Genomic DNA, 26,469 nt, shown 5'->3' with positions numbered 1-26,469 from the left:
GCTACCGGTATTTGGCAGGTCTTGTGGGGTGTTACTGGTATACGGCAGGTCTTGTGGGGTGTTACCGGTATTTGGCAGGTCTTGTGGGGTGTTCCCGGTATTTGGTAGGTCTTGTGGGGAGCTACCGGTATTTGGCAGGTCTTGTGGGGTGTTACCGGTATACGGCAGGTCTTGTGGGGTGTTACCGGTATATGGCAGGTCTTGTGAGGTGTTACCGGTATGTGGCAGGTCTTGTGGGGTGTTACTGGTATTTGGCAGGTCTTGTGGGGAGTTACTGGTATTTGGCAGGTCTTGTGGGGTGTTCCCGGTATACGGCAGGTCTTGTGGGGTGTTACCGGTATTTGGCAGGTCTTGTGGGGTGTTACCGGTATATGGCAGGTCTTGTCGGGAGTTACCGGTATGTGGCAGGTCTTGTGGGGTGTTATCGGTATTTGGCAGGTCTTGTGGGGTGTTCCCGGTATACGGCAGGTCTTGTGGGGTGTTACCGGTATACGGCAGGTCTTGTGGGGTGTTACCGGTATGTGGCACGTCTTGTGGGGTGTTACCGGTATACGGCAGGTCTTGTGGGGTGTTACCGGTATACGGCAGGTCTTGTGGGGAGTTACCGGTATGTGGCAGGTCTTGTGGGGTGTTACAGGTATACGGCAGGTCTTGTGGGGTGTTACCGGTATTTGGCAGGTCTTGTGGGGTGTTCCCGGTATACGGCAGGTCTTGTGGGGTGTTACCGGTATGTGGCAAGTCTTATCCGTAAACATTATCTGAAGGGAGACCATCATTTTTACACTTTTATACAACAGTTGAGTGTAGACAGTGCAGAATTTGTAATTGTGTCCAGACTGTAGGGTACATCTTGCGCCCGATAAATCACATTGGTGCCGGTGAAGTGTTTATTTCCCGCATCCAAAGCACAATGTATCCAGAGGATGAGACACAAAGTATCACCGCGGGAAATCCGAGCGTCACATCGTGTAACTCCTAATGATAACAGAGAATCTCTTCCACTCTTCCGCAGATTAGGAAAAACTAAACATCAGAAATAAAACATCTCCTCTTCTAGAATCTCTCTCTGTAATATTCTATGTCTATGAATTAGTGGACTGTTCCAGGATTACAATAAAAGCGTCTGTTTTTACTCCAGAAACGGCGCCCCCCGAGTGTATAGGTCATGTGTTGTATTACACCTCGTGTAAATGGAGCTGCAGTACCAAAGATGGCCACTGGCCAAGGGGGGCGCTGTATCTTGACCAATATCTTGGCTATCGGTTCCTTTTAATTCAGGCTTAAAGTCTAAATTTACCAATGTACCTAGCAATATAAGTTTGGCTGTAGGTAACATCCTTTGAGCTGAGATATAAGGTGCTGTTTGCAGGGTTTTTTTGCATTACAGACCTGTGAAATGTGGTCAGTAGTCACATTTTTCCTTGCTTTTAAGAAGTCGATTTATATGCATTGCAGAGTATTCACGCCGGGGACCTCAGGGCAGAGTTATCCGCCCGGCCTTATATGCATAATAATAAAATAAACGTTATTTCATTCCTTTACTGTTATCACAACCGAAGAAGATTGGGATGAAAAGAAATGCAAATATGCGGTTACTGGAAGCGACTGGGAGTCAGAAAAAATGGCGCCTGCCCTTTAAGGCGCGTGACATTCCCCTCTCCATGAACAAAGTGATATTATTCCGCCTTTATTATAGGGCGCGGGGTCGTCGCTGCCTCCTGACTGCAGCTCATAGGCAAGTGATGACTAAAATAGGGTCAAAGACTACGACTGCATCAGAAAATATAATGGAGGGGTCACATCCGAGAAGAAACTGGGAAAACAATAATTCAGGACCCTCCCTGAGTGGAGAGCGATGAGAACAAGCAGCTCAGCCCATTGATTTCTTAGAGAAAAGTGTAATGCACCATATGGCCAGTAGAGGCACTGCAGCAGAACAGGACATTGCTACCGCTGCCGACGATCACTGGTGATCCCGAGGGTCTCATCAATCAGCACATTCTGCTCTCAGCTTAAGGCTGAAGAAGCCTCATCACAAAAAGTACTCATATAGTCATGGGTGTAAATTTAAGGGGCTCTAATAGTCTTGGGTGTAAGGGGACCATATAGTCATGGGTGTAAGGAAACTATATAGTCATGGCTGTAAGCGGCTCATATAGTCATGGGTATAAGTGTACAAGGCCCATATAGTCATGGGTGTAAGTGTAAGGGGACTATATAGTCCTTGGTGTTAAGTGAAAGGGGACCATATAGTCATGGGTGTAAGTATAAGGGGACCATATAGTCATGGGTGTAAGTATATGGGGACCATATAGTCATGGGTGCAAGTATATGGGGACCATATAGTCATGGGTGCAAGTGTAAGGGGACCATATAGTCATGGGTGCAAGTGTAAGGGGATCATATAGTCATGGGTGCAAGTGTAAGGGGCCCATATAGTCATGGGTGTAAGCGTAAGGGGATCATACAGTCATGGGTGCAAGTGTAAGGGGACCATATAGTCATGGGTGCAAGTGTAAGGGGATCATATAGTCATGGGTGCAAGTGTAAGGGGCTCATATAGTCATGGGTGTAAGCGTAAGGGGACCATATAGTCATGGGTGCAAGTGTAAGGGGACCATATATTCATGGGTGCAAGTGTAAGGGGACCATATAGTCATGGGTGCAAGTGTAAGGGGACCATATAGTCATGGGTGTAAGTATAAGGGGACCATATAGTCATGGGTGCAAGTGTAAGGGGACCATATAATCATGGGTGCAAGTGTAAGGCGACCATATAGTCATGGGTGTAAGTATAAGGGGACCATATAGTCATGGGTGTAAGTGTAAGGGGACCATATAATGGGTGTAAGTGTAAGGGGACCATATAGTCATGGGTGTAAGTGTAAGGGGACCATATAGTCATGGGTGTAAGTGTAAGGGGACCATATAGTCATGGGTGTAAGTATAAGGGGACCATATAGTCATGGGTGTAAGTGTAAGGGGACCATATAGTCATGGGTGTAAGTGTAAGGGGACCATATAGTCATGGGTGTAAGTATAAGGGGACCATATAATGGGTGTAAGTGTAAGGGGACCATATAGTCATGGGTTGTAAGTGTAAGGGGACCATATAGTCATGGGTGTAAGTGTAAGGGGACCATATAGTCATGGGTGTAAGTATAAGGGGACCATATAATGGGTGTAAGTATAAGGGGACCATATAAGAATGGGTGTAAGTGTAAGGGGACCATATAGTCATGGGTGTAAGTGATTTTTAGACATAATTTGCCATTTTGCTCCATAGTCCGGACCAAGAACTTATTCTAGGACCACAAAATATTTTTCACGATTGTCCACCCCCATTTTCTAGTGTTACAGGGGAGGGGGGGGAGGCTCGGATCTTGGGTTTCCTCGATCTGTGACTCGTCGCCATCCTTCGCTCACAGAATCAGACGCCATTTCTTCTTTTTACCAGTAGAACGGTTTTAATTAAGTAAAGTCCTTTAGGTCGACGCCATCTTTGTGGAAAATGACTGAGCATAAAACCAATTGAAGTGCAAAGAGAGGACATAAATCAATGAATATTTCCCATTTAATATCCGCCGAGGACATTATCATCCTGAGTGCGGTGACGGAAGCTGCGGCGTCAGCCGGAATCAGGCGCAATGTCATCTGAGAGTGCCGTGCACAACATAAATCACTGGAAGGGGTCACCGTCCGGGAAATCTGCACCCTCAGAGCCGCAGCTCACGCTCCGCAGTGCCTGTACAGCAGGTACCTGATAATAATCAGCCAATGCTGTGCTGCAGTGTAAAGCATGGGGGACAGAACAGGAGTCTCAGCCTAGAAGAGGATTTCAGGTACCTGAGTCTCCAGTGTAAGGTGCAGCCTCGTGGTTTTCGCCCAGTGGAGCGGTGTGCTTTTTTACAGTACAGTTATGCAGTATTTCATAATGGCTGTAGGGGGGGAGACGTTGCTCTCACTTGTGAATTTCTTCTCCGTGCTGCAGATCCATTGTGATCATTTGTGGTGGCTTAAATCTACGTTAAAGGTTAAATATACTATACTCCAATAATATCCAGAGCTGCATTCACAATTCTGCTGTTATGTCCTACCGTATACACAAATCACATCCAGAGCTGTATTCACAATTCTGCTGTTATGTCCTACCTTATACACAAATCACATCCAGAGCTGTATTCACAATTCTGCTGTTATGTCATACCTTATACACAAATCACATCCGTAGCTGTATTCACGATTCTGCTGTTATGTCATACCTTATACACAAATCACATCCGTAGCTGTATTCACGATTCTGCTGTTATGTCATACCTTATACACAAATCACATCCAGAGCTGCATTTATGATTCTGCTGTTATGTCATACCTTATACACAAATCACATCCAGAGCTGTATTCACGATACTGCTGTTATGTCATACCTTATACACAAATCACATGCGGAGCTGTATTCACGGTTCTGCTGTTATGTCCTACCTTATACACAAATCACATCCGGAGCTGTATTCACAATTCTGCTGTTATGTCATACTTTATACACAAATCACATCCGTAGCTGTATTCACGATTCTGCTGTTATGTCATACCTTATACATAAATCACATCCAGAGCTGCATTTATGATTCTGCTGTTATGTTGTACTATATACCTAAACCATATCCAGAGCTTTATTCACGGTTCTGCTGTTATGTGACACCTTATACACAAATCACATTCAGAGCTGCAGCCCCATTTGTGTTGATATCCTATGCCCTACACAGTATTTACTTCCAGAGCTGCACTCACAATTTTACAGTTAACTTATGTCTTCTACTCTAATCCCATCCAGAGCTGCATTCACACTTGTACTGTAACATCATGCCTTCTGCTCTAGAGCTCAGATGTTTGATACTTCCTAGATTCATGTCCATGATCCCTCTCTACATTTGGTATTTTCTACTTTTGCGCAATTTATTCCTTAGAGGATATAGTGAGAGATTGGCTCAGCCGGCGTCTGCCATCATGTATGGGAGCGCAGCTCTTGAGGGTCTGGAAATAACTAGAAGACGTCTGCTTCTGAGTGGAGAGGGCAATAATGGCTAATTCATAACCGTGTGTCTTCCAGGAGACTGGCGAAGTCGACTCTTCTCCTAATCCCTCTGTTTGGAATCCACTACATCGTCTTCGCCTTCTTCCCGGACAACTACAAGATGGAGGTGAAGATGGTCTTCGAGCTCATTCTCGGCTCCTTCCAGGTAAGAAATGAAGGCGCGGTCACACTGAGCTGATATCAGACAATACTCTGCAATTTTCGAGTATAATTCTGTTTTTAGAACTCTGCACATTTATTTACAATTAAAGGAGTATTCTCAAGTTTGGAAGTCGTTATATATTCCCTATCCATGGTATAGGGGACACGTTCCCGATTTCTGGGTGCCCGAATGCGGGGACCCCCATCACTCCCAAGAATTGGGGCTCTGAAGATCCCTGTGTGAATGGAGCCGCGGTGGATCCTTCATATCATCCACAAGGAGAAGAACTTTGTCATGTGTGATGTGGATACATTTAACCCCCATATAATATATATATATGTAGCAGTTTATGTTCCTTTTTATGTTCCTCTAGGGTTTCGTGGTGGCGGTTCTCTACTGTTTCCTAAATGGAGAGGTAAGGAGAAAAGATTCCTCAGTCGAACAATTGAAATATTATTATAGAGTGACAATATTTAAGTAAATGTTCAGCTTTGAACACAATTGTTTTAAATCCGGGTATATATATATATATATATCTCAAATATATAAAGCTGAATGTGTGTGTGTGTGTGTGTGTGTGTGTGTGTGTTTGTCCGGGATTGGCATCTGCATCGTTGCAGCTACAGCCACAAAATTTTGCACACTCACACTTCTGGACCCCGAGAGCGTCATAGGCTATGTTTTGAGGGGAAATTTTAACCCCGCGCTTTACAGTTATTCACCAAAAAACCTGCTTCCATTAAAGCGAATGGAGCTGGGAGCCGCAGTGCAGCCAGAACTTCAGAAGAATGCGCAGCCACGCCCTTATATGGAATGTTGGCGTGTCACAATGCAGCCAGGGAAAGAGGCAGACACAAACAGGGTAAGAAACAGACATAGACACAAAGAGACAGACACAGACAAAGAGACAGACTGACAGGGAAAGAGACAGACGGGAAAGAGAGGGAAAGAGAGAGACAGGTTAAGAGACAGACAAAGAGACAGACAGTGAAAGAGAGGGAAAGAGACAGACCGGGTAAGAGACAGACAAAGAGACAGACACAGGGAAAGAGACAGACAGGGAAAGAGACAGACAGGGAAAGAGAGGGAAAGAGACAGACAGGGAAAGAGACAGACAGGGAAAGTGACAGAGATAGATAGACAGGGAAAGAGATAGACAGACAGGGAAAGAGATTGAGACAGACGGAGAAAGAGACAGTCAGAGACAGACAGGAAAAGAGATAGAGAGAGAGAGATATATGCAGAGGGGGAGACAGACAGAGAATGGGAGAGAAACAGAGAGACAGTTACTATCCCAGGTGTTAATACCTTCTATTTATACATTCTATCCCGGGAATGTTAATACATTCTATTTTGTTAACAACAGTTATTAACCCAGGCGAAGCCGAGTAGCACAGATAGTATATATGTGTGTATATATATATATATATATATATATATATATATATATATATATATATATATATATATATATATATATATATATATATATATATATACATAGTTATATTTATAAATGGTAAAATTGTCACTTCCTACAGCCACTGCTAGAGGGAGCTCAGGAGGAACATAATGCAAGATTATTATTGAGTTCAATGTATATATTGCCTACCGTAAGATTCTGAGCTCCCCCTAGTGGCGGCTGCAGGTAGCCACAATTTTATCATGTAAATATAAAAAAAATCACTCAAAAACATACTGATAATTTAGAAATTGAATTGTGTGGCTCAGTGGTGAAATGAAGATCTTTGTATAGTGCTCCTTTCTCAGTTATACTTTTTAATATATTGCATACAGTTGTTTTTTTTGTTGGTTTTTTTTTTATTGGGGCATGACTAGTAACAACAATGTGGATTGAAAGTGTTTTTATTAATTTTTATTCATTAATTTATGTTTATTTTTTTTACATTTATTTCATATATTGTGCCCCCCCCCCCCCCATAAGGGCCTGTCTGTAAAAGGGCAGGAAGACATATGAGTGCAAATAGGGTCTTATCCGGGTGAGAGGAAGAGCTTAAAGCGCTGAGAGAGTCTCACTTTCGTGGGTTGTGTCAGTCACGACCACTGTACTGGCGTAGCACATAGCTGCTGCAGCTCCACTTAGTAGTAAGTGCAGGATGCTGGTGGAAGGGTTAATGCCGGAAAGCTGAATCTCCTCTGTAACCCGGGGCTAATATACCGACCCCAGTTACAGAGAAAAGTAGCTTAACAAATAGGAGTATTTCAAGGCTGAAGTGTCCCCTAATGATCTTTTAGGTCCTTATGTGGTAAAGGCAGGATGGTGGAGGAAGGGTTAATGCCAGGCTGCCGTGAATTAGAGGAAACTCTAAGAAAGTTTGATGGTGATTTTATTAACAACACGTTTTGGAAATATCTTTCACCAGGTGAAAATCACACACATCCATCCATATTTTTTTTTGATCTGATGAAGGAGATATTTCTGAAACGCATTGTTAATAAAATCACCATCAAATGTTCTTGCGAGTTTCTTCTCATTCACAACAGCGTGGCCTTAACCCTTCCACTACCATCCTGCATAAGGGCTTAAAAGACCTTTGGGGGGCACTTCAGCTTTGAAATACTCTTTTTTTGTTAAACTAACTTCCCCTGTAACTGGGGTCAGTATATTAGCCCAGGTTACAGAGGACATTCAGCTTTCTGGCTGCACAGTAGAGCCCACTGGGCCTCCTAGGATCCAGCGGTTCCTTCTCACTCCCTACATCTAGGGATCACATGACCACTGGGTCCAAAGGAGTAAGCGCCGCCAATGCTTCCTATTACTGTACTCAGAGCGCTTGTTTTGCACTGTGTATACAGCGATTAGGAAGGCAGAGACGGTAATTAACCATCTCTGCCTTCTCTGTGGAATATTGACTGTTAAATCAGTTGAACGCAGACCACCCCAACATTTAAATTCCGGAAGCAGATAAATTATGTAAGAAACTACCTGTATTACCCGGCATTGCCTGGGATAGTAACTAACTATTCTTAACTACAACAAAATAAAATGCGTCTGTGTGTGTTTTTCTATGTACAGTATGTGTCTTTCTGCCTGTGTGTCTCTTTCTGTCTGTGTGTCTGTTTCTGTGTGTGTGTGTGTTTCTTTCTGTGTGTGTGTTTCTTTCTGTGTGTGTGTCTCTTTCTGTGTGTGTTAGTTTCTGTGTGTGTGTCTCTTTCTGTGTGTGTCTCTTTCTGTGTGTTTTTCTGTGTGTGTGTCTCTTTCTGTGTGTTTTTCTGTGTGTGTGTCTCTTTCTGTGTGTGTGTCTCTTTCTGTGTGTGTCTGTTTCTGTGTGTGTGTCTCTTTCTGTGTGTGTCTTTCTGTGTGTGTGTCTCTTTCTGTGTGTCTTTCTGTGTGTGTCTCTGTGTGTGTGTGTGTGTGTGTGTCTTTCAGTGTGTGTCTCTTTCTGCCTGTGTGTCTCTTTCTGTGTATGTGTCTTTCTCTGTGTATCTCTGTGTTTGTCTCTTTATGTGTGTGTCTCTTTGTGTATGTGTCTCTTTATGTGTGTGTGTCTCTTTATGTGTGTCTCTTTATGTGTGTGTCTCTCTGTGTGTCTTTCTCGGTCCATAATAGGAGTCTGTAATTACACATCTTTTCCCAGCTCCATTGACCTTAATGCAAGCAGGGTTTTTTGGTGAATAACTGTAAAGTGCGGGTTTAACTTTTCCCTTGAAAACATAGTTTAGTCAAATGAAGTGTCTGTGCAAAATTTTGTGATTGTACATGCGATGGTGCAGATTCCTTTAGCGGGGACACACACACACACACACACACACACACACACACACACACATACATACACACATACATACATACATACACACACACACACATACATACATACATACACACACATACACACACACATACATACACACACATACACACACACATACACACACACACACACACACATACATACATACATACACACATACATACATACATACACACACACACACATACATACATACATACATACACACACATACACACATACATACACACACACACACACACACACACACACACACACATACATACACACATACATACATACATACACACACACACACATACATACATACATACACACACATACACACACACATACATACACACACATACACACACACACACACACACACACACACACACATACATACATACATACATACAAACACATATATATATATATACATACTGTTCATACATACACATACATACTGTATATACATACACACATACTGTACATACACACACACACATACGTACACTCATACATACATGCACTCATACATACACACACATACATATATACTGTATATACATACTGTGAGGTAGCGCGGTCGGCTGCGCGGCCGAAGACACGGGATCCAGGCACCAAGGGTCACAGCACACGGTTTATTGCACAAACTAAAGAGTCCAATACAGCATACAGTTGTCTGCAGCAGAGACTCAGGGAGTTGTGTTCACTCCCTCACACACTAGGCCGCCACGCCCATGTTCCTGTTTCCTTTTAACCCTACTTTCAGCCTGTAGGGAAACAGGATTAACCCCGGACTGGAGTTGCTTTCTATACATGGAGGGAGCACAACCGAGGCGAGACGTACCGGCCGTCATAGACCAGCCCGGTCACAGTCTCACAATACACACACATACATACACTCATACACACATACATACTGTATATACATACACACATACTGTACATACATATACACACACATACATACACTCATACATACATACTGTACATACACACACATACACACACACACACACACACACACACACACACACACACACACACATACATACTGTATATACATACACACATACTGTACATACATATACACACACATACATACACTCATACATACATACTATACATACACACACACACACACACACACACACATACATACTGTATATACATACACACATACTGTACATACATATACACACACATACATACTCATACATACACATACATACATACTGTACATACACACACACACATACATACTATATATATACACACACACACAGATTTATATATTAGATAAATCAATACAGTAAAATATTATTTTTTTTTTTATAAATTAATTTAAATTTAGATATTGTGCACATTTTTCATTATTTTTTTTAATACTCTAGGTTCAAGCAGAACTAAAACGTAAATGGCGAAGATGGCACCTGGAGAGATGTCCAGGAAAGGACATGAAATATCACCACCCTTCGCTGGGCAGCAATGGGACCAACTTCAGCACCCAGATTTCCATGTTGACCAAATGCAGCCCCAAGACCCGGAGATCTTCCGGATTCCAGGCAGAATTGTCGTTAGTCTGATGTAGGAAGGATCAATTTTACAAGTTTGTGGTGCAAGAATTTTTGCCAAAATGGTGACGTCACCGCCTTGAAGTGGATTCAGCCGGAAGCCTGGACACACTATTTTATTTTTTTTTACAATTGCACTTTAGAGGGTTGCGTAACCCCATTAACTCTTCTCGACCAAGCGGACCACCGCGAACTTTACAGGACTTGGAGCTTTTGTGGCTTCGTACTGGAATGTCTTACAACACTTTCTTGAGAGAGAGAATCTTAAGGAAAACATTTTTTGGAATTTTCAAAAAGAAAAAAAAAAACAAAAGTTCTAAATATATTTATTTAATCTTTGACTTGGAGTACGAACTAAAGCATCAAGAAAAGATGTAAATGGACTGAAGGAGCGAACATCAAGGGAAATTTAATAAGCTAAGACATGATTTACGTGCGTTTCCCATTTTATATTTAACATTGGAAAAAAAAAACCAACATAAAATTACAAAAAAAAAATTTGTATAGCATTTTAGTAAAAATCAAATCATCTAGATGGAAATTTAAGAAAATGCACAAGACGTTCTACAAAATATCTCTATTTTTTTTTTCTTTTTTTGTAATTCTATTTTTTGGAGTAATAGTTTTCATCCTCACATCTTTACTGGATTCCATTCATTGCAGTCGTCAGTCTGGTTTATTATGGAACTTTACTCTATTTTTTTTTTTTTTTTTTTGCTATTTTTAACTTTTAGACCTACTTTTGTGTACAACGTATTTCTAGACAGTTTTTTTTTTTTTTGGAAATCGTGTGTGAAAAAAAATATATAAGATATGACTGGTAATAAATGTGGGCTCCTTACGGGCAACCTAAGGAAGAAAGCAAATAGAAATATTTGACCCCGTCCTAATGCCAAACTAAATGTTCAAAAGGAAAAAAAAAACAAAAAACTTTTTTTACAGTTTTGATAAATGATGTAATAAGATAGAAATGTGAAGCTGCAGCGTCTATCTCCAGGATGGAGCAGGAGCCATACCCCATATAGCACCAGGTTTCTGCTGCATTGATTGCTTAAAGGGGCATTACCACAAAAATTTTTCATAGAATGTATCTTGTGGTAAGACAAGAATTAAGCAACTTTACAAAAAGTCTTGCGCAAAAGCGTGCAGATCTATTATTCCAAACCAGCACAGCTTGTACACCATTATAAGGAAAATAAGGAAAACATTCCCAACTGCGTAGATAATCTTCAAAGATGGAATAAAGGGTTAATATTGTGTTGACCAGTGAGTGCCACAATATTTCTCTATTTGAAAAGTATCTATTTGTCTCCATGGTTACAGACTACAACGGAATTTTGTGTTCTATCGGATGGAATCCTGTGTACAGTCAGACGTAATCCTGTGTGTAGTCAGACGGGATCCTGTGTGTAGTCAGACGGGATCCTGTGTGTAGTCAGACGGGATCCTGTGTGTAGTCAGACGGGATCCTGTGTGTAGTCTGGCGGAATCCTTTGTTTAGTCTGGCGAAATCCTTTGTTTAGTCTGATGGAATCCTGTTTATAGACTGGCGGAATCCTTTATGTATTCTGGCGGAATCCTGTGTGTAGTCTGGCGGAATCCTTTGTTTAGTCTGGCGGAATCCTTTGTTTAGTCTGGCGGAATCTGGTGTGTAGTCTGACGGAATCTGGTGTGTAGTCTGACGGATTCCAATGTGTAGTCTTACGGAATCTGGTGTGTGTAGTCTGACGGAATCTGGTGTGTAGTCTGACGGAATCTGGTGTGTAGTCTGACAGAATCTGGTGTGTAGTCTGACGGAATCTGGTGTGTAGTCTGAAGGAATCTGGTGTGTAGTCTGGCGGAATCTGGTGTGTAGTCTGACGGATTTCGGTGTGTAGTCTGACTGAATCCTGTGTGTAGTCTGACGGAATCCTTTGTGTATTCTGGCGGAATCCTTTATGTATTCTGGCGGAATCCTTTATGTATTCTGGCGGAATCCTTTATGTATTCTGGCGGAATCCTGTGTGTAGTCTGGCGAAATCCTTTGTTTAGTCTGGCGGAATCCTTTGTTTAGTCTGACGGAATCTGGTGAGTAATCTGACGGAATCTGGTGTGTAGTCTGATGGAATCTGGTGTATACTCTGACTGAATCCTGTGTATAGACTGGCAGAATCCTTTATGTATTCTGGTGGAATCCTTTGTTTAGTCTGACGGAATCCGGTGTATACTCTGACTGAATCCTGTGTAGTCTGGCGGAATCCTGTGTGTAGTCTGGCGGAATCCTGTGTGTAGTCTGACTGAATCCTGTTTGTAGTCTGGCGGAATCCTTTGTGTATTCTGGCGGAATCCTTTGTGTATTGTGGCGGGATCCTGTGTTTAGTCAGACTGAATCCTGTGTTTAGTCTGGCGGAATCCTGTGTAGTCTGACTGAATCCTGTGTAGTCTGGCGGAATCCTGTGTGTAGTCTGACTGAATCCTGTTTGTAGTCTGGCGGAATCCTTTGTGTATTCTGGCGGAATCCTTTGTGTATTGTGGCGGGATCCTGTGTTTAGTCAGACTGAATCCTGTGTTTAGTCTGGCAGAATCCTTTGTGTATTGTGGCGGGATCCTGTGTTTAGTCAGACTGAATCCTGTGTTTAGTCTGGCGGAATCCTTTGTTTACTCTGACGGAATCTGGTGTATACTCTGACTGAATCCTGTGTGTAGTCTGGCGGAATCCTTTGTTTAGTCTGGTGGAATCCTTTATTTAGTCTGACGGAATCTGGTGTATACTCTGACTGAATCCTGTGTGTAGTCTGGCGGAATCCTTTGTTTAGTCTGGCGGAATCCTTTGTTTAGTCTGGTGGAGTCCTTTGTTTATTCTGTCGGAATCCGGTGTGTAGTCTGACGGAATCCTGTTTATAGACTGGCGGAATCCTTTATGTATTCTGGCGGAATCCTGTGTGTAGTCTGGCGGAATCCTTTGTTTAGTCTGGCGGAATCTGGTGTGTAGTCTGGCGGAATCTAGTGTGTAGTCTGGCGGAATCTGGTGTGTAGTCTGGCGGAATCTGGTGTGTAGTCTGACGGATTCCAATGTGTAGTCTGACGGAATCTGGTGTGTGTAGTCTGACGGAATCTGGTGTGTAGTCTGGCGGAATCTGGTGTGTAGTCTGACGGAATCTGGTGTGTAGTCTGACGGAATCTGGTGTGTAGTCTGACGGAATCTGGTGTGTAGTCTGACGGAATCTGGTGTGTAGTCTGGCGGAATCTGGTGTGTAGCCTGACGGAATCTGGTGTGTAGTCTGACGGATTCCAATGTGTAGTCTGACGGAATCCGGTGTGTAGTCTGACTGAATCCTGTGTGTAGTCTGACGGAATCCTTTGTGCATTCTGGCAGAATCCTTTATGTATTCTGGCGGAATCCTTTATGTATTCTGGCGGAATCCTTTGTTTAGTCTGGCGGAATCCTTTGTTTAGTCTGGCGGAATCTGGTGAGTAGTCTGACGGAATCTGGTGTGTAGTCTGACTGAATCCTGTGTATAGACTGGCAGAATCCTTTATGTATTCTGGTGGAATCCTTTGTTTAGTCTGACGGAATCCGGTGTATACTCTGACTGAATCCTGTGTAGTCTGGCGGAATCCTTTGTGTAGTCTGGCGGAATCCTTTGTTTAGTCTGGCGGAATCCTTTGTTTAGTCTGGCGGAATCCTTTGTTTAGTCTGACGGAATCTGGTGTATACTCTGACTGAATCCTGTGTAGTCTGACTGAATCCTGTGTAGTCTGACTGAATCCTTTGTGTATTCTGGCGGAATCCTTTGTGTATTCTGGCGGAATCCTTTGTGTATTCTGGCGGAATCCTTTATGTATTCTGGCGGAATCCTTTGTGTATTGTGGCGGGATCCTGTGTTTAGTCAGACTGAATCCTGTGTGTAGTCTGGCGGAATCCTTTGTTTAGTCTGGCGGAATCCTTTGTTTAGTCTGGCGGAATCCTTTGTTTAGTCTGGCGGAATCCTTTGTTTAGTCTGGCGTAATCCTGTGTACAGTCAGACGGAATCCTGTGTACCGTCAGACGCGATCCCGGTGTAGTCAGATTTTGCAGTCTTTGTTTCGCATCACTTTTTGCTTCTTCTAATGATTTACAGACACTAGAAAAGGGGCAAATGTAAGGGGAACATGTCTGATATCTGACTGCACAGGTTTTATTTGTAGTCTGTAGCCATGGTGATGCATGTGCACAGAATTGAAGCTGCATACACAAAACGGGAAGAGATATTTTTAATCCAGACAATTTAATTTTAGATGCATTAAAGCAATAAAATAAAGGTTGCAAAAGTATACACGCCTTCCAAGCAGATGGATTTATTTTCCTCCTTCTATAAGAAATACCCGACTCCTGAGGTCACAGCCGTCCAATATTTATAATGCAGAGGTTAACGTCGCGTTACATTTCTATATGAGTTCACACAGATCAGCGGCTTCTATTTGCCCCTAGGCTCCAGACTATCTGAGATTAGATGAGTCTATTTGCAGAAGATTATAGAAGTTTATGAGATCCATAAAATAAGAAAGCCTCCCCCTCCCCCACCTTGTGACACATACCATATATGTGTACTCCAGGCACATGTAGTATGGGTTAAAGGAGAGCTCCAGTCAATGCTGAACACTTGGCCATACCTCGGTGCGAGGTGCCCCAGACCCGCTCTTTGGGTTCTTTATTTTAGCAGAACAAATTGGAAGTTACCCAAAGCAAAGAGGTCAACGTCCCAATACAAACAGACATATACAGACACAAAAATATAAAGATATAGCTAGATAGATGATAGAAATATATTACATAGAATATATAAAGTAATAGATATCTGAAGACATCAAGTTTCCCAACCCCCCTACACTTGCCTTTTATGTGGAACTAAAGAGTGTTTAACCTGGTTTAACCAAATAAAAAAAATAAGTTAAAAAAACTGCATGGGGTCCCCCCTATTTTTGATAACTGAACCAAGGTAAAGCAGACAGCTAGGGGCTGATATTACCAGGCTGGGAAGGCCCATGGTTATTTGGCCCTTCTCAGCTTAAAAATAGTAGACCACAGCTGCCCTAAAAGTGACGCATCCATTAGATGATCCAATTCTGGTGCTTTGCCCAGCTCATCCGGATTACCCTGGTGTGGTGGCAATTGGAGTAATGGTTTTGGGGTTGAAGTCACCTGTGTAATGTCAGCTGGCATCAAGCCCAAGGGTTAGTAATGGAGAGTGGTCTATCAGACATCTTCATTACTAACCCAGTACGTAAAAAGAAAACATACACAATTATTTTATTTGAAATAACACTCCCGCACTCTTTCCGTGGTTCACAATCTTATAAAAAAAACTCCATGTAGGTCCGACGTAGTCCAGGGAATCCGACATAGTCCATAAATGGAAACCAGAAAGATGTAAAAAGTGACAAAATAAAAACAAGAGACTGTCCCTCATTCATGAATTAGAAAGCAAAGTTCCCAGATCGGACGTAGTCCAGCACTTCCCACAACGTTCCTCGATTATCTTAGGCTATGGTGTCTCAGAACGAGGCTCGGAACTAGGCTCTGAATGTGGCACCGAACTAGGCTCTGAATCAGGCTCGGAACGAGGCTCGGAACTAGGCTTTGAATGTGGCAGTGAATTAGGCTCTGAATTAGGCTCTAAACGTGGCTCGGAACTAGGCTCTGAATTAGGCTCAGAACGAGGCTCGGAATGAGGCTCAGAACTAGGCTCTGAATTACGCTCGGAACAAGGCTCGGAACGAGGCTCGGAACGAGGCTCGGAACGTGGCTCGGAACTAGGCTCTGAATTACGCTCGGAACGAGGCTCGGAACTAGGCTCTGAATTACGCTCGGAACTAGGCTCTGAATTAGGCTCGTAACGAGGCTCGGAACAAAGCTCCATAGACTTTGAGCAACAGACACTCCTGACTTTCACTGCACTCCGCGAGACCCAGCGACTGTGAGGAACGGTGATGTCAGGAACGTCATCACTCATCAAAGTCGTCAGGTCTCAACCTTATTGAGACAAAAACACAAGTAAAAAAAACCACAGTAAATCCCAAGGAAAAAATGCAAATAAACTAAGGAGCAGAATTAGATCAGAAATTCTGCAGCGTCAAAATCTCAACCAACACTAATGATGGGAGCGTGGCCTTTCAGTTACAGAATGGTTTATACATTGTATCAACTCACGGCTGTCCTTCCTGTGACACATAATTTTAAAACGTTTTAAACTCCTCCTTTATTTAAAGGGACCCTGACACTTACATTTTCCACAATAAGCTGTCATGACAATAGTCCTGTTCAAAGTTTCTTAAAGGCACAATGTAAAAAAAAAAATAAGTTCTGTTTTGTTGTAGGCAATATTCTGATTAGTCCAGCGTAGTCATGTGGGCGGGGCTTTCCTGTGGATAGTCACACAGTAAATGCTGTAAATACCCCTGCTGTCGGGTTTTTGTGATGAGCAGAGTTTCCCTTTAAACCCATCACCTTAGAGCACCTCTGAGACTTATGCAGAGGAGTGCGGAGCATGGATGGAGTTTTCTCACCAGAGACGTCTCGGCGGTAGAACTTCTTATTATGAAGAACTTGGGATTTTAGAGCAGATTTAATATTTCATTTCTGCAGAGACTGAGCAGAATTTATAATATCAGCTAAAAGTAACCTAAATAGTCTGAGCGACGGCGGCGGCTCCTCTGCGTTCGCAGATAAGAGACTTTTGCTTCATAAATAATGTGACCCTCGATACGACGACGGCGAGGAGAAAATTGCAGATTGATTGAGATTGCGGAATATTTCTGCTCCATTGTAGCAGATATAATGAATATGGAGCAGAAGTGTATATACGTGTACTGACGTGTCGCAGCGGAGTTTATCTTCACAGTGTGCAGTAATAATGTGATCATTTATCTCTGGACTTCCAGGTAAATGCACAATTTAATTGAATGACTGAATGAATTTCAGCTCTGCTATATCAATATATGCGGCCTGTGTAGGATTATCTCCAGTAACTCCAAGGCTCAGATAAAGAGAGAGGAGAATCCTGATGAGCAAAAATCCTTCCATAAAATATATTTGGGAATTTTAGAGGAGCGTAGCAGCAATCACTTCCACGTACAACTTGCAGTACCACATTTCACCACCATACTTTGCATAGACACCAATGCAACAGCGCCCCCAGAGTTTCACCTTGTTTGGTTAATTCATTGAACTCGAAAAACGTTTGAATAAAGTATCCCCCATAAATGATGGAGACCCTGTATTAGTTAGTAAGGCATAGTAACAGGAGGAACACTGAGTGACATCCCACCACCAATGACTAGTTGTTTTTGGGGTTCATTTTAGTCCTTGGTCCAAGTGTCTACAGCAGGCCAGTTTCCTTAATAGTGGTTTAGCTGGAACCTTGGCATAAAATATCAAATATTATATTAAGATATTCTAAGTAGGTGATAAATAGACATGTCATTGGAACAGAGGAATATATAATAAGTAAGGCTCCAGGCCAGGCTTTGTGGTCTACCAAGAGTCTATCAATTTCCCCACAAGTGTCTACACCTAGTCAATTTCATTGTTAGTGTTTTATCAATGACTTTGGTATGAAATACAAAATGGAAAAAGTAACAGATATAATAAGATATTATAAGTAGATTAAGGTAATTGGAAATGAGGACTATATGAGAGCTAAGGGTCTGGATTCAGGGGACCGCCATGGGTCTAGCAACATCCCAACAAATCTCTGCACCTAGTGAGTTTCATTGCTAGTATTTCATCTATGATCTTGGTATGAAATACAAAATAGAAAAAGTAACATGTATAATAAGATATCATAATTAAGTTAAGGTAATGGGAAAATGGGGAATATATAAGAGCAAAGAGTCTGGATTTGGGGGACCGCCATGGGTCTAGCAACATCCCAACAAGAGTTAATACCTGGAGGTTCACTGCTAGTGTTTTAGCTATGAATGAATTACAGGGATGGAAATAATAACAGGTATAATCAGGTATCCTATGTAGGTTAAGGTAATGTGGAAAGTAAGGCTATGTTCACACAGGGCTTTTTTGGTAAGTTTTTGCTGTGTTTTTTAGCGCAGGTTTGCCTAAGTTTTATGCAAATCCAAGCTAATAAAACACTGCTTTTTACAGTAACTGCAAAGTCGATGAGATTTCTGAAATCTCATGCACACACACACACAACTATAGATTTTTTCCTGACTGTTTTGTCAAATACCTGCGCTTTTGCTGCAGTTTGCAAAGAATGAGCATGTTAGTTCTTTGCATTTTTGCAACGTTTTTTCATTGATACAACCCATTTTGTAGAAAAAATGCAGCAAATATGCACTAAAAACGCCACTTAAAACTTCACCAAAAATGCAGATGACTCAAAAAAGATTTCCTTTGGTCAGGAAAAAAATGCACCAAAAAAGCCCCGTGTGAACATAGCCTAAGGGACTGGACTTGAGGGACCGCTATGGGCCTATCACCACCCCTACTGTTAATGAAAGTACATTGCAAATGTTTCCCTTTATGTAATAACTCTATGACTATAGATATTTCAGGTGATGTTGCTGATAAGTCTTAATATAGTTATACAACTATATTATATAGTTTAATATAGAGGAATAGTTTTATAAATGCAGCACAGGAAAATTATAGCTTAATGTTTAAAACTCTTTGTAAATTTTCGAAATTCTGTCTGTAAAATAACTAGTACGTGAAGTTAACTTTCTGGACATTACTCATAGAGTAGGCAACAATTATGTAGAGACGCACTATGTTAGTGTCACTATATGTCCCAGCAGTCATATGACTATGACGCCCTCTATTGGCACTCAGTAATGACAGCAATTTTATGGACAGAACAACCATGAATGAATTGTTAGACCTGGTGTATATGTTCTTCTGGCACAGATATGGCTGGCACCAGTTAAAATGGAGGTGGGCTACCAAGGATGGGTTTGTGCTATACAATCCTAGATAAACATAATGCTCTCTAGTGACCCCTATAGGATTTTTATTAGAATTGCATTGGGTTGCATTACATTACATTAATAGGTTGGCAGCTGTCGCCTGCTCTTTGTGTAACCAGCCACAAACATGGACCGTCCGAAATTCACTTACAGCTTACCCCTGCACTAGACGACTATAAAAGCAATTACCTCATTGACTTACCCTACCTCTTAAGAAATATTTAAGAAGCTTTTATTAGTCTTTTGCAGAGGACCAGATTTTACGTGTACAGGTATTTTTTTTTTCTTATTACTATTCTAAATATTTATCCCTTCCTGTTCTTCGTTTGTTAAGATTTATAGAGTAGTTACAATATCCAGGGATGTGATCACACGAGCAGCCAGCCCACAGAGCGCTATATCCCCGGAACAGTCCACTTTTTTTGTTTTTATTTTACTTTTTTTGCTAATATTGTAGGATAAGTTCATTGGATCAAAAACTAGTACAAAAAAAATATAAAGTCTGATAAGGTAAAACCGTAATATCTCCGAGAGAAGGATCTCAGAGGGACATCAAATTGTCCCAAAACTTGGGAAAAGTTCACTTTTCAAAAAGTTCTGCGTAAGCCAAAAAAAATTAAATTTTCCCAAAAATAACAAAAAAATAAAAAAAAAATCACTCCTAGAGGACCAATGATGAATCCAGTGAATCCTAGAGGCGTTACACCAATTTTTTGGCCAGTGTGCACCAACTTTTTGGCTCTGGGTGGGAATATCACTATAGCCAAGAAAAAGCAGCGTCAAATTGTTTCTTCAGGGCGGAAGGAGACAAATTCTAGTGCCACCTATTGTAGGTAGCAATCCCAAAAGTCAAAAGAGACCCTTTAAACAAGCCTTGTCATATGACTTAAGATTTAATGCCAGATTAGAACCTCATTTTGTAGCCACATGTTTCGGGGTGATTGCCTCTCGTCAGTGCAAAGTATGAGATCTGATCTGGCTGTATGAGACACTATAGTGGCGTCTAAGGGGAAAACTTTTCTCCTCGCGGAGACTGTCAAACCAAACCAAATAGGTTTGTCAGTCTCTGCAAGGAGACATGTTTTCACCCTAGACCCCACTATAGCTTCTCATATAGCCAGATCAGATCTCATACTTTGCACTGACGAGGGGCAATCACCCTGAAACACCATGTTTGCAAATTGAGGTTCTGATCTGGCCTAAATCCTAAGTCATATGACAAGGCTCGTTAAAGGGTCACTTTTGACTTTTAGGATTGCTACTTCCAATAGGTGGCGCTAGAGTTTGTCTCCTTCCTCCCTGGAGAGACAATGTGAATATTTCCCAGAGGAGCATTGAAGTCTCCTCACTGGCAGCCAGAGTGGTTTGTCAGTCTCCGCAAGGAGAAAAGTTTTCCTCAAAGAAAGTAGAAAGAGATTTCCTCTCTATGTGTAAAAAAAAATAATAATAAAGTGTTGGTCATTGAACATTCCCTTTAAGTTGTTGAATCGTCTTCTTAAGAATCTTCGGAGACTGTCAATTATTAAATGTATCAATAGTCAAATATGATTTGTAAGAGTTTAGGAAAAACCAAGCATCATCCACTTTTGATATTCATAGATGAAGTTTTTAAATGTTTTTTCTTTTTCTTTTTTTATATAAATTTCAGGAATATATTTTTCTTGTTAGTTTTACAAAAATAAATGATGAAAAACAGCAGCAATGTTAACGAAGATTGCAAAAGTAAAGAACGCAATACAGAGGACCAAGATGTTTGGGGGGAGGGAAATTCTGAGAATTCAGAAAGACACTGAATATTCTGTTGAGATCGATTAGAGAATGTGAATTTTTTTTCTGACTTTTTTTGACTTTCCGGCCGCCCCCGCGGCTCGCTGTACATACCGGTGTGTGTATATAAGGTTCTAGAGCAGAACAGCACAGGACATGAATGTACGTTTTGATACAATGTGAAGTGTAAATATGGAGCAGAAATGTTTATGTCGCTTTATTTACTTATATTTTATGACAAATTGTTTTTGTTTTGTTTTTGAGAAAGTTTTTTTTTTTGCTTTTTATTAAACATCTAGAACATCTGCAATGAAGTGTGTGGGGATATTTTACTTCTTCACCGTGTTATTATCACTGGTTAGTTTCACACTTTTTTGCAGGAGTTTCTATGACCCCATGACTACACTTCCTGTCACTGTGTTTATGAGGACACTGGATCTCAGCTCAACCAAACACATCCCTGATGAAATTTTGCATACTTGTGTTTAGTATAATGAAGAATGAGGCTTCTTTTCTTGTATCCCTGTGACAAAACTTCTTGTCTATGCGTTGCAGTAATGCAGTGTGGTCATAGGGACACGGGATCACTGCAGACAATCAGATCTCTTATTCAATATTGCCTATTGATACAAAATTGGAGAATTTTCTCAAATAAACATTTTCTACCTGTGTCCCTCTGACAAGACTTCCTGTCATGGATTTTTGGAAACTCAATAGGGTCAAAATCACAATAATGAAATATTTTATTAAACTGTGATAACCTATCCTTGTAATATAGAGAGCAGAGCTCATCCGCCTGTATCTGCGTTTAAAAGCTTCCTGTCACTTGCACTGGCAATTCAGTGTTGTCATAGGGACACAGGACAATCAGCCCAAACTAGTGGTGTAGAGAGAAGAGGATACAGTGGTGCAACATGTCATTGCTTTCACTATCAAATGATCCAGTTGAGATGAGTTTGTCATCGGCTGCTGCGCTCTGCATGTGCAACGGTGGAGATGACAAAGGCTCTTAATATAAAGTGAGCTTTGTCACCTCAGTTACTGTCTATGCAGAGTGCAGAAGCAAATAACAAGCTCACCTCTACTGCTGCGCCCTTCATAAGCAAGAAACCAATGACAGAGGCTGAGCAACTAATGAAGGAATAATATAATCCACTTTTGCATTCTCTACTGAAATACAGAGGTCAAGATTATCAAATCTTGCCATACTTTTCATTACAGGCAGTGGCTCAGTGGGTAGAGTTGTTGCCTAAGGAGAATTAGTTCATGAGTTCGAGTCCCGGTAAAGAATTTAATTTATTTATAATTTTAAATTATAATTATTATTTATTTATAATTTAATTATGCACTGAGGAGAGGAGCTGCTCATCAGCTGTGAGCCGCAGGACACACCTCTAAAATCGGAGCACGTCACGGAATGAGGCTGCATTGCTCTCTCCTCTCTGCTCTCTCTCCCCTCTCTCTCCTCTCTCTCTCCTCTCTCTCTCCTCTCTCTCTCTTTTCTCTCTCTCTTTCTCTTTTTATCTATTTTTCTCTTTCTTTCTCTCTCTTTCTCTCTCTTTCTCTCATTTCTTTCTTTTTCTCTCCCTCTCTCTCCTTTCTCTCTGCTCTCTATCCTCTCTCTCTTCTCTCTTTTCTCTCTCTTTCTCTTTTTAGCTCTTTTACTCTTTCTCTTTCTTTCTCTCTTTTCTCTCTCTCTTTCTCTCTCTCTCTCATTTCTTTCTTTTTTTCTCCCTCTCTCCTTTCTCTCTCCTCTCTCTCCTCTCTCTCTGCTCTCTATCCTCTCTCTTCTCTCTCTTTTCTCTCTCTCTTTTTAGCTCTCTTTCTCTTTCTCTTTCTCTCTCTCTTTCTCTCATTTCTTTCTTTTTCTCTCCCTCCCTCTCCCTCTCTCTCTTCTCTCCCTCTCTCTCTTCTCTCTGTCTTTCTTTTTTTTTCTCTCTCTCTTCTCTCCTCTTCTATCTCTTCTCTCTCTCCCTCTCTCTCTTCTCTTTTCTCTTTTCTCTCTGTTTTCTCTCTCTATTTTCTCTCTCTTTTCTCTCTCTTCTCTCTCTCTCTCTCAGACCTGGCAATGATCAGCTGATGCGGTTACCTGACGGAATCAGCTGACACTATAAGTCAAGCGGTGAGGCCGGCTTTTTACCGCCCGGCCAGCTAAACTATCAGCTTCTGCTGTCGGACAGGAGTGTATAGTTTGTTTTTTGGTTTTTTTTTGCACTGATGCATCAGCTGACTGTATAAACGGCTTTTATACAATCAGCTGCTGTGTCATGTGATTCAGGCCCTTGATCCTGACACATCATCTGATCACTTTGCCTTCCAGCAAACCGATCAGATGATATTGGATCTGGATTGGACGGTGCGGGACCCTTGACCCAGGATTACTGTGGAGGGGGGTTCTTTATTTCAATAAAGATGGAGTCACTAATTGTGTTGTGTTTTATTTCTAATAAAAATATTTTTCTGTTTGTTGTGTTTTTTTTATCTGTACTAGAAATTCATGGTGGCCATGTCTAATATTGGCGTGACACCATGAATTTCGGGCTTAGGGCCAGTTGATAATATACAGCTAGCCCTAACCCCATTATTACCCAGAGAGCCACCCGTCACCAGGGCAGCTGGAAAAGTTGGGTACAGCACCAGAAGATGGCGCTTCTATGAAAGCGCCATTTTCTGGGGCGGCTACGGACTGCAATTCGCAGCAGGGGTGCCCAGAAAGCTTGGGCACCCAATGCTGTGGATTCCAATCCCCAGCTGCCTAGTTGTACCTGGCTGGACACAAAAATTGGGCGAAGCCCACGTCATTTTTTTTTTTAAATTATTTCATGAAGTTCGTGAAATAATTTAAAAAAAAGGGGCTACCCTATATTTTTAGTTCCCAGCTAGGTACAAATAGGCAGCTGGGGGTTGGGGGCAGCCCGTAGCTGCCTGCTGTACCTGGCTAGCATACATAAATATGGCGAAGCCCACAATTTATTTTTTTTTGGGGGGGGGCAAAAAACTCCTGCATACAGTCCTGGATGGAGTATGCTGAGCCTTGTAGTTTTGCAGCTGCGGTCTGCTGTATGTCTGTATGGAGGAGAGGAGACAGCAGCTACAGAACTACAAGGCTCAGCATCCTCCATCCAGGACTGTATGCTGACGGGAGAGGTAGGGGGAGCAGAACTGCAAGGCTCAGCATACTTCATCCACTAGTGTATGCAGGAGAGCAGACAGCAGCTGCAGAACTACAAGGCTCAGCATGCTGCATCCAGGACTGTATGCTGGAGGGAGAGACGGGGAGCAGAACTACAAGGCTCAGCATGCTCCATTCACTAGTGTATGCAGAAGAGCAGACAGCAGCTGCAGAACTACAAGGCTCAGCATACTCCATCCAGGACTGTATGCAGGAGTTTTTTGCCCATCAAAAAAATGACGTGGGCTTCGCCATATTTTTGTATGCTAGCCAGGTACAGCAGGCAGGTACGGCTACCCCCAACCCCCAGCTACCTATTTGTACCCGGCTGGGAACTAAAGATATATGGAAGCCCTTTATTAAATTATTTCATGAATTTCATGAAATAATAAAAAAAAATGACATGGGTTTCCCCCATTTTTGTATCCAGCCAGGTACAACTAGGCAGCTGGGGATTGGAATCCGCAGCACAGGTTGGCCCGAGCTTTCTTGGCCCCTATGATGCGAATTGCAGTCCGCAGCTGCCCCAGAAAATGGCACTTTCATAGAAGCGCCATCATCTGGCGCTTTCATAGAAGCGCCATCATCTGGCGCTGTGCCCAACTCTTCCAGCTGCACTAGTGACAGGTGGCTCGCTGGGTAATAATGGGTTAATACTAGCTTTGTTTTACTAGTTAGTGTTAAGCCAGAGATTCTTAATGTCAGGCAAGTTTGACCTGGCCATTAAGAATCTCCAATAAAGGGTTAAAAAAAGACACCACACAGAGAAAAAATACTTTACTAGAAATAAATACACAGACACACTTAGAGACTCCATGTTTATTACTCCCTCTCAACCCTCCACGATCCTGTTCTTCTGTCTTCTTTCGCCTTCAACCCATGCAGCTCTGCTACATCAGACAGCGCTGCATGGGAGGAAGATGCTACTGCTCCCCGTGCAGTCTAATCACTCAGTGAGTGAGCAGAGGCTGCAGGTTGTAAGCGGTGACGTCACCGCTGCCTCTGTTGCACTGATCACCTGATCCCGGCGCCGGGGAGCCAAGCATGTGCCCAAGCATCTCGTCGGTACACGGAGATGCTCAACCGAGCACCACGTACTGGTGAGATGCACTGACAGGACCTAGCATGACGTCTAGGCATGTGACCAGTCTGTAACCAATGAGATAATGCACACGTGATTGGTCGCATGCTATGACGACGTCACGGAAGGTCCTATCATCAGTGCCGGTTACCGAGAGAGCGCAGCGATGATCGGAAGGAAAAGCGGCGGGAGACAGAGTGCAGGACGCGTTGCGGGGACCTGTAAGTGTAATGGCAATGTTTATTAACTGTATGTGCATATGTATAATGTGTTTGTGTTTGCCTGCCATTGTTTTCAATGGGGTTCGAAGGTGTTCGTCAAACATTTGTCGAACGTTCGCAGAACTAAGCCGCCGTTCGACGAACCGAACCAAACTCTAACACTAGGGGGGTGGCTCATCACTACTCCTTTACTAATACAGATGATGGACGTTGGCTTCTTGTATCCTTGGGACAAGACTTCTTATCATTGTACTCAGAAATATCCTGGGGACACTGAATCTCAGAGTAAGTAATCAAATGTCTTATTAAAACTCGTCTACCTGCTCTAGTAAATGGAGTTTAGCCCTCATCGGCAATTATTGCCATTCCGCCAACACTGAGCTGCATTGGACAGGAAGGTTTGTCATGAGGATGTGTTCACCATGTAATCTGGTAGTTCTATGTTTCCTCTCCGGCCCCGGATTGTCTCCTCTTCTTTTATTCCTCGCTCCCTGTGATTGATCTACACTGGAGCTTTTTTGCATTATTTTTGGATGTGTTTTGCCTCCGGCCAATGATCTCTTTTTGCTGAGAATGTTCTATTTACTGCAGAAGAGAATTTACCCTCCATCTCCAATGATTTTTTTATATATGATGTTATTTATTCAGCCGGGAGGAATGTGCAGCGCGAGGATAATGGGATTTATGTGAACACGTTCATTTCAATTGGA

General features: G+C 42.2%; 1 protein-coding gene across 2 annotated transcripts in view; it reads left to right on the top strand.

The window, feature by feature from the left end:
- VIPR1 (vasoactive intestinal peptide receptor 1) overlaps positions 1-20,340 on the top strand; it is a 266,845-nt gene extending 246,505 nt beyond the window's left edge. For both annotated transcript variants that reach the window (XM_075315753.1, XM_075315752.1), the window contains exons 11-13: positions 5,111-5,240; positions 5,611-5,652; positions 10,396-20,340. In XM_075315753.1, coding sequence (XP_075171868.1) covers positions 5,111-5,240; positions 5,611-5,652; positions 10,396-10,587 — 364 coding nt within the window. In that variant the 3' untranslated portion in view covers positions 10,588-20,340. The remainder of the gene's footprint in view (positions 1-5,110; positions 5,241-5,610; positions 5,653-10,395) is intronic.
- Positions 20,341-26,469: the final 6,129 nt, after the last annotated feature.

Source organism: Anomaloglossus baeobatrachus, chromosome 6, assembly GCF_048569485.1.
Source record: "Anomaloglossus baeobatrachus isolate aAnoBae1 chromosome 6, aAnoBae1.hap1, whole genome shotgun sequence".
Lineage (NCBI taxonomy): Eukaryota > Metazoa > Chordata > Amphibia > Anura > Aromobatidae > Anomaloglossus > Anomaloglossus baeobatrachus.
This window is presented reverse-complemented; position numbering and strand designations above follow the sequence as displayed.